The 9755-nt window shown below is 38.1% G+C and overlaps 1 protein-coding gene across 2 annotated transcripts; it reads right to left on the minus strand.

Annotated features, from left to right (window-relative positions):
* Positions 1-4621: 4621 nt before the first annotated feature.
* Positions 4622-8993, minus strand: LOC110456906. 2 transcript variants are annotated; one of them, XM_021507948.1, is made up of 3 exons: positions 8855-8993; positions 6642-6744; positions 4622-6043 (listed from the first exon to the last, which is right to left on the minus strand). In XM_021507948.1, the coding sequence occupies exons 2-3, from the start codon at positions 6663-6665 to the stop codon at positions 4856-4858; spliced, it is 1212 nt and encodes a 403-aa protein (XP_021363623.1). In that variant the 5' UTR covers positions 6666-6744; positions 8855-8993; the 3' UTR covers positions 4622-4855. The 2 variants fall into 2 exon arrangements, with proteins under 2 accessions (XP_021363623.1, XP_021363624.1); XM_021507949.1 differs by having other exon boundaries at positions 8949-8991.
* Between the last annotated feature and the right edge of the window lie 762 nt (positions 8994-9755).

The raw sequence follows: 9755 nt of genomic DNA on the forward strand, positions 1-9755 counted from the left end.
ATACAGATTTAAGACTGAAAAGTATTTGAAACTAGCACCTCTGATTTTAAACAAGGAAAATGAAGAAATTTTAGCACACTGACTCCTTTGGGCCCCGCCCTGGCCTACAGTCCTTGAGGGTAGGGCTGACTCAGTTATAATTCCAATCAAGTTATCAACATGTAATATCCAAAGTATCATTTGCCAAAATAAACAATAATAAATTTTGCCCCCCCCCCTTCCCCAGGGGGTAAACGTGAGACCCTAGGGTCATGAAATTCACAATTTTGGTAGAGCACCTTAAAACCCTTCCATCTATCCAGTTTTGGCCCCACCCATTAGCCTCTGGGAGTCAGTCAGGGCTGATATGTGCATACCATCAAACTGTTATCCAATACTGATAATGCTGACCCAAATTGAATTACTTCCAATGGAAATTAAACAAATGTTGGTCCAAAATGTGATTTCCCTATATAAACTATAGTAAAGTTTACCCCCTCCCCAGGGGTAAACGTGAGACCCCAGGGTCATGAAATTCACTATTTTGGTAAAGCACCTTAAGACCCTTTCATCTATGAAGAGTATTTGATTCTATCATATATCGGTCTTGAGAAGACGATTTTTGAAATTTTAGTCATTTTGACCCTTTTTGGCCCCGCCCCTCAGGCCCCTGGGGGCCATATAATTCACAATTTTGGTTGACCTTTGGCCATGGAATGTTTCTGCAAAATTTCATTGAAATTGGTTCAGGGGTTTTTCGAGAGGAAGTCGAAAATGTAAATTGTTTACGGACGCACGAGGCACAATAAAAGGCGATCGCAATAGGTCACTTGAGACTTTGTCTCAGGTGACCTAATAAAGTTTATATGTTATATATTATATGTGAAAAACTTGAAACTCTTAAAATTGTGTGTTTTTGGAGGAAACAGAGTTCATGTCCGCAGAAGGAAAATACATTTTACGTGCATATAGGAGATTTTTGAAAGAAAAATTATCCATCTTTCCAACAGTACTAAGCATTTTCCCGTAGATCAACTAGAAATGTAGTTTTTGATACAAGAAAGATAGGTGGGTTCGACATCGAGAGCTTTCCTCCCTTCTCCATATATATGATTGGGGGGTCATTTTTACTGAAAATCGATCTAAACCCCCTTAACGTTTAAAATTACTCAGAACACCTTAGTTTAGGTACAAATATAGCTGTAACAAATTTTCAGGTCCCTGTTGACGAAAAGGCCATATTGTTAACGGTTAAATGGTGTTCTTACTTCTATTTCCTATGATGCTCTTTTCATCGGGACTTAATCCAATCTGGAACCGTGGACACTTTCCTTAAACAAGAGTATTTTCTCGTTTATAAATAATGCCAATGGTTCCAAAATGAGACTAGTTTTATGCTGGTTTTATTCTGGATCATGACCATTCCTTATTGTTGGAACCGGCCACTCTCAAGCACCTCAAAGCTTCATTTTTTCCTGGTTTGCAGAATCAAAATGCTTCACAAAATCATCCACAAGGTTGAATAAACAATAATAAATCTTAACGATGAAACACTTTTCTTAAGTTTTATTTTATACAAAGTTCAATATTCTCCATAAACAAGAGGCCCAAAGGGCCTGTATCGCTCACCTAAATATGTTTAAAATAATTGGTATGAAGTAGGTGCTGTAAGTACATATGAAATTTCAGAAAGATCCATACAGAACTTGAGATATAGTGAGAACAAACTACAAACAGAGCCCCAACCCTAGGGGGGGTCATACCCACCAATTATACAAAATTGAGTCCCTCTGACCCAAGGATGCTCCAGACTAAATAAGGATAAAATCCTGATGGTCGAATAAGGATTTTAAAGGTTTTACCTCTATTTCTCCTATTAGGCCCCGCCCTTCTGCCCCTTGGGAGACCACACCCACTGCGTATACAAAATTGAGTCCCCTTGGCCCATCGATGCTCCAGACCAAATTAGGATAAAATCCCTTAATCTTTATGGTAGAAAAAGGATTTTAAAGGTTTTACCTCGATTTCCCCTATTGGGCCCCGCCTCTCTGCATCCAGAGGGCTCAGACTGCTCCAGACTAAATTAGGATAATATCCGTTAATCCCTATGGTAGAAGAAGGATTATAAAGGTTTTACCTATATTTCCTCTATTGGGCCCCGCCCTTCAAGTCCCAGGGGGGGCCACACCAACTGTTTATACAAAATTGGTTCTCCTTTACCCAAGGATGCTCCACACCAAATATGGACCAAATCCTTTCATTCCTACAGAAGAAGAATTTTAAAGAATAATTTGCTATGTTTCCCCTATAGCTATTGGGCCCCGTCTCTCAGGCCCCTGGGGGGCCAGACCCACGGTTTATACAAAAATGGTTCCCCTTCACCCAAGGATGCTTCAAAACAAATCCTTTTATTCCTACAGAAGAAGAAGGATTTTAAAGAATTTGCTATATTTCCCCTATTGGGCCCCACCCCTCAGCCCCCAGGGGGACCAGACCCACCGTTTATACAAAATTGGGTCCCTTTTACCCATGGATGCTCCACACCAAATATGGACCAACTCCTTTTATTCCTACAGAGGAAGAAGGATTTTAAAGAATAATTTGCTATATTTCCCCTGTTGGGCCCCGCCCCTCAGCCCCCAGGGGGGTCACACCCACGATTTATACAAAATTGGTTCCCCTTCACCCAAGGACGCTTCTGACCAAATATGGAACAAATCCTTTTCATTCCTACAAAAGAAGAAGGATTTTAAAGAATAATTTGCTGTTTCCCCTTTTGAACCCCGCCCCTCAGGCCCTTGCAGGGACCACACCCACAGTTTATACAAAATTGGTTCCCCTTTACCCAAGGATGCTTCAAACTAAATATGGACAAACTCCTTTTATTCCTACGGAAGAAGGAGGATTTTAAAGAATAATTTGCTATGTTTCCCCTATTTGGCCCCACCCCTCAGGCCCCTGGGGGGCCACACCAATGGTTTATACAAAATTGGTTTCCCTTCTCCCAAGGATGCTTTAGACCAAATATGGAACAAATCCTTTCATTCCTACAGAAGAAGAAGGATTTTAAAGAATTTGCTATATTTCCCCTATTGGGCCCCGCCCCTCAGCCCCCAGGGGGGCCAGACCCACCATTTATACATCATTTGTTCCCCTTCCCCCAAGGATGCTTTTGACCAAATTTGGTCAAAATCTGCTCAGTCGTTCATGACAAGTAGCGTTTTAAAGGAAAAGTTGATGGACGGACGGACGGATGACTGATGCTGCGGTTTGGCATAAGCTCAGGATGGTCCTATGGACCAGGTGAGCTAAATACAATATTTACAGGAACAAGTCTTGATACTTTACCTAAGACTTCACTGTTGTCAGCCCAGAGATTTTTTCGGTACATTCAATGCAAAGCTGCTCGCATATATTACTGAAAACTTGTTGCTTAAGGCCATTTAAGTCATGTATTGTTACTTTTATGTCGTTTCTGCACTAACATTTAAGGGAAAAAACAATCAGAGGTACAGGGGCCTTATCAGCCACCCAAGCACACTTATTCCGTCTTTACGCATTGCAGAGTTATCTTCTCTTGTGAGCAGGTATTGATTGTTACGTCATTGGTCTGGGGCAGAAAAATTACGTTGTTTTCTCAAAAATTGATGACGTTACTCTCACAAACAAATAACGTAACAATCAATACCTGCTCACAAGAGCAGATAACTCTACAATATGCAAAGACAAAATAGGCTTAAGGATATTCCCAGTATGGTATGGTATCCCAGTGAATATACATATATCAGGACTACAGCAATATTTTTCCTGTACATTGTATATTCATAGGAGTGCACGTGTATTATAGTAAAATTGACTGTATACCCGGAAATGTTGTTTGCCATATTGAGAGTGAATCTATGAATACAGAAAGCATTAGTATACATCAATATGCATAGTAATAAATTGTGAAGAGCGTAATTAGCACTGGGCAAATATCTAGATTATATGTAGATTACAAAGCAGGCAGCTTCTCCAGTCATAAGATTTACAATGGTCCTACTTTTTCTGCAATATTACTGTGATAAATTCAAACGTTCTAACAATCCAAAATCCAAGTCCAAAAATCTATAATCACTTCTATATGAATATAAAGGAAACACGTTAATCTAACATAATAATGACTTTTAATAGCCTGTACTCAGGAGGAAAAAAATGGGACTATCTATTCCATGGAGTCATCGATATTAAAGCACTTGAAAAAGACTTTTTGTTTCACTCCAATTGCCAGAATTAGTACAGAAATCATGAAAAAGCATTTCGATAAGTAAAATTTTCAAAAATAAAAAAGAAATTATATTTCTAGTTTATAATTACATCTCTACGATATTTTCCAGATGAAGACAACCATTTTATTTCATGATAGCATGTCGATGCTGTCCCATTGTACCATCACACATATGAAATGGGATATTAAATAAAATTTCCACTTTCCATGACCTAAACAGCTCCATCTTACATGTGAAAGGAGTGAAAGAAAAAACATGAGTGATCTCCTGTAATGGCCTATTTTAATTCAAAAGTAAAAAAAATCAAAATATGGTTTTGGAGCAGATATATGAGATACATGTACACAGATATATTAGATACATGTACACAGAAAAGCAGACATGAAACCATTTTTTTTTCTTGCGAGTGATTTATAAAACATATTTACACTATTAAGTCAAAAACATTATTACTCTTCTTTACTCCCCTGACTTTGAGTAACAGCTTCACATGGACTATTACGGTAATGTATCAGGTCTCCTGACCTGCACTTTCTGTGCTAGAAAGAGCATCTTTCACTTTCAGGATCATCATGTACAGAAATGGAGCCAGTATCTCAATGGTAGCTTTAATCTGATGCAAAGGACAGCTTTTTAATGGTGGCTGGATCAAAAGGGTAAACTCCACAGTTCTTGAATGATGAACGCAGATTTGCTGGTAACAAACCATGGTTATATGCTTTGCATGCTAGTTCACAAGTTGCATGCTTAGATATCATGGATACAGATTTTTCCTTCATGAATTTTTCGCGCAAATCGTCATATTTTGTTTGGAAAGCTTCCACACAGCCTGTGTCCCTGGGTTGTAGAATATGGCTTGTATGGGCCGGCAATACAAACAAGATGATGTTCTGTTGTTTTGCCCATTCGATTATACCCACAGAAAGATGACATCTGTACCCGTCATACAAAAGCAGAAGTGGTTCTGTGCTATCACGTCTTTGTGCATGTTTCAAAAAATGGGTTTCAAGATACTGGCGAAATATTCTACTGTTCGAACAACCATTCTTACTCACAGTCCCGGAAACTCCAGCGGTTGATCCATCCAGCAAATCCTTTCTCATTCGAGCACCAGGAAATACGAAATAAGCTGGAATAGCGGTACCAGTGGCATTGCCCGCACCTAAAACTGTCACTGTGTAGGCCGTGTCACTGGCACCAGTGTCGGAGGCTGGCCTTTTATCATTATCAGCCACAGTTCTTGATGGACAATGATTATCAGATATGCCTTTTTCATCAACATAATAGATGTTCTTCGGCTTGTCTTGCAGACCATGCTTTTCAAGTACTTTCCCCAGTTCTTCATAATAGGCCTTGACACTTTCATCAGATGTTGCCTTAGTTCTGGCCATAGAAAGGGTCCTGGGTTTTTTTACAGCCCAATTTGGCCACCTGGAAATGAAACTCCGTAACCATTGCAGAGATAGAGGATTTTCTTCCTGTCGAAGACCAAGACTTACAGCATATTCCGTTGCAAGATTACATAGTTCAATTCTAGTATAAACAAAGCCAACTCTAGTTAATACTTCAACATGATCAATTAACCTTTGCTCCTGTTCTGTAGAAAAGAGAGGACTTGGACCAGATTTGACTGTATCAGTGTCCACTGCACCTGTGACCCTCATACGAAGTGTTACTTCCGGCACACCGAATAATCTAGCAGCTTTCCTAACAGATATGCCTTTCTCTGTTACCTCTTTATAAGCATTAAGTAAGGCCTCCGGTGTATACTGTCTGTAGGTTCTTTTTAAAGGCTTCTGAAATTCAATTTTTAAAGCACATAAAATAAGTTTGTAATTAAAATTTATCATCAAAACTATTTTTTTTCTCATAATTTACACTGATTTTCAATCTGCTCGTTAGATATTCATTTATTGTTTAATACAATGTAATACTTGTTTGTTTTTAATTTGTGTGATTGTTATTTTTCTCACGTTTTTTTAAGAGTACCGTCAAGTTCAATCATATTATTGTATTTGTCACTATCATGAAAATTGTTTTCTCTAAAGAACTATTCCATACAAATCATATCAGGACCTGTACACTTTAAATCCTACACTTAACCAAAATTACTATAAATTATAAAGCACTGCATTGAATGAAAGCTGAATAAATGGACAAGGGAAGTAACTTTAAACTAGAAGTTTTTGCTGTTGCTTATCAATAGTCTACTATACATTAGAGAGCCTATACTCCAAGCTGAAAAAACAACAGTTCGCACTACTGAAATGGAACTCTTTCTCAGGAATAAAATGCTCAGTGGCTCCATTAACCTTAAAAAATGTTGATGAAGAGGTGTTGCCTCATTTGCTTGTACAAACCAGACTAGGTCAAAAAGAAAATTAATATTCTTACCTTGAATAGACAAACTCTGAACATAGTTTTTTTCAATGTGCAGGCAATGTGTATTCATCAAAAATGGCCACTCAGAAACACAACCAGCAGAAGTAACACCTTTCTACAAATTAAAAAGTACCGGTATTAGTCATTTTTCTCCATCTGAAAAAGGCCGACTAAAATAGATTTTTTCATAATAAATCAAAATTTGAAACATGGTCTGGCCATTTATGTTGAATTTCCCTTTTACACCATTAGTGGTGCTGCTGTAACAGGAGAGGAATAATGTATAACCAGAGCAGGGTTGGAATCCAGGACTATCAAAACTAGAGACTTTTACACCATTAGTGGTGCTGCTGTAACTGGAGAGGAATAATGTATAACCAGAGCAGGGTTGGAATCCAGGACTATCAAAACTCGAGACTGACGCTCCAACCAATTGAACTACAAATATATATGGTCTCTAGCAAACAACCCTGTCCAGTTCCGCTACATACAGGTCTCCCTCCTTTATATCTAGGTCCTCACCCCAGAAGAAATATTATTTACACCCAAGGTTCAGACATCCCCTCACCAAGCATGTACCCAATACTTTACAAGGGTTGGTCACAAGCACCAAATGTACATGTAACATGGGGGGGGGGGGGGAATGCAGGGCCAGACCTTTGTTGTGACCAACTTTTGTTACAAGTGTAACGATACTGGACTGGGTTGATAGTAGATTACTAGTTGCAGAGTTCAGAGGGCCCCAGTCTGGTTGTGCATATTTCCTCTCCTGTTACAAATGGTGTCGGTTGCCCTTCCTGAGGTGATAGGGAGTTATAACCAGGGTTGTTGTGGTCTTCGAGGGGGAAGCTCATTTAAAAAGGAGGGAGTAGTGTGACAGATATTAATTGGTCAATAGATTACAGTTGCCTTCTAGCTTTGAACTAGAGGAAATTTATTTTAGCTCAGTGGTAGAGCGTCCGACTAGAAAGTTCCTGGTCCCGAGTTTGATCCCTGGTGGAAGCACACTGCTCTCTTTCCTGTTACACAAGTACAGATCTCGAGTCACTAGTGTGCCTTGGAAAGTGATGCACTCAAACATGTGCTGTCTTCAAAAACAGCATAGTACAGACAATTCGTTGAGTGTGAATTATAGGAGGAGGGATATGCAGGAAGATAAGTTGTCGTAATGTTCCGCTGTGACGGTCTAAATAGGGTTGTACATGTATATCGATCCTTGTGTCATCGGTTTCCACGCTCTTAAGAAGCATACATGATCTCATACTCATATCCACAGAAAACCATTGAAATAACAAGAGGACTGTTGATAACAACGTATTCCATCTTCTTATTAAAACGAAAAACAGCTAACTGAAAGCAGCATTATTTTAAATACCAACAAACATCTGTCAACAAATTTCACCTATTGGAAGTAGCTTCATATGTTTAAGTGCAGCAAATTTGATTCAGTGTTTAAAGAAAGACAAGTGATTCATTCCTGACCCAATCTTTTTTGCAGTCTGTCAAATTAATGTACAAGGGCATCATATGCAAATGAGGCAACACCTCCTCACTTAGTTTTGCCAAAGCACGAATTAAGGTAACATTTATATTGTCATACCTGTATTGGTAAACACTGCTTGATAAAATATAAAATGTTGTTTTGCTGTGAATTTCAAACCAAACCAATGCAACATATGATTACACAAAAAAAGAAAAATTGATAGCCTAATGAAATATGAATAAATATATTGAATTAAAAAATGTGTTAGTTTAAGTTGGAAAATCAATGCAAAATGTACAACTTAGAAAAACTTCACTTCATAATTATATTTGGTGATAAAAGAACATAACTGAAATTACCAGCGAAGCATTAGTCTGTGCTGGCCACCAAAGATAATTTCTTCTTAGTGTAGGCCTATTTGAGGGTCTTTCTTTGAACACCTATAGATCTAATTCGCCGCACGGAAACATATGATGGGTACTTCCGGCAAGTGGAAGTTGGAAAATGTTTGTAATGTTTTTTAACAAAGCCTTGCAAGGCCCGCATAAACATTTACAGGTCTGGAAGGATTTTTACCGAAACAGTTACAATTTAGAACAGACAAACCGGGTACGCAAATGGGGCCCAGATCACAAGAAACATGTTAATAAAATGGCGTCGCGGAAATATATAACGCGCGGAAACCTATGACGAAACATTTAACCCATAGAAGCGTCAAAAATATAAAGCTAAAATTATGTACCTGGTTTGAATTACTTAATTGTTAATTAGGGCAGAGGGATGCCATCAGTTGAACATAGAACCATTGAAAATAGCAGATGTGGTCAAACATGTACCAAGTTGTTGCTGGACGCTAGCAGGTAGTTGCAAGTCAGTGTCTCCTTAACGCTTATATTATTACGAATCTGGGATAAGAGTAAAGCGGAGATAAATTGTAGACAACGTGGGCCTTAAACTTATGCTAAAAAAAATTGGTTTTGAAGAAGTCCCAAATTTTTAATTGTACGTATCAGTAAGCGTTAGTGTAGCAGTCCTCTGTATTATCTTTTTGACATAAACAATGTTTCATTCTGCCGGACCATGTTAGTTCAATGTCCCTTATAAATCACACTGTATTAATGTATATCCTGTCAATTTTTACGTTTTTACCACGGAATTAGATTATCTAAGTCCGTGGTTTTACTATGTAATGGTGCTTTAACCCTTAATTAGAAATACTTGTGTGGCATACAAGTTTTCAGTACTTAATCCTAGTTTTATAAATTGAAATTATTATGCTACCTTTCTGTGATTATGTATGTGCTGCTTTGCTCTTGTGTCTTATTTTACTTGTTAAATTGCCTCTGTGATATTTGTTTGTCATTTTTAAAACTAGTCTTTATAATAACCTGCATGTGATGGTTATTATACTTCATGTTTGTCGCAAGAACGTTTCAAATATGCGACATTAAATCAAAAGTCTGGTGTCTTGTATGTTAGACGCTAAAAAGTATATGCGTTGATTCATTTTTAAAAGATTTTGAATTGTCTTTGTATATTCTGACATTGTCACACTTAAACACGTAAAGACACACTTAAACACGTAAAGTCACACTTATACACTCATCCAGAGACGTATAATACATGTATTATACGTCTCTGAC

This window comes from Mizuhopecten yessoensis, unplaced genomic scaffold, assembly GCF_002113885.1.
Source record: "Mizuhopecten yessoensis strain PY_sf001 unplaced genomic scaffold, ASM211388v2 scaffold8937, whole genome shotgun sequence".
NCBI lineage: Eukaryota > Metazoa > Mollusca > Bivalvia > Pectinida > Pectinidae > Mizuhopecten > Mizuhopecten yessoensis.

Excerpts from the sequence above, each read along its gene's own strand:
- LOC110456906 (XM_021507948.1), bottom strand. The coding sequence starts at position 6,665 with ATGTTCAGAGTTTGTCTATTCAAG. Across the intron at positions 6,044-6,641 it reads TCAGAGTTTGTCTATTCAAG|AAGCCTTTAAAAAGAACCTA; the intron begins GTAAGAATATTA and ends ATTGAATTTCAG.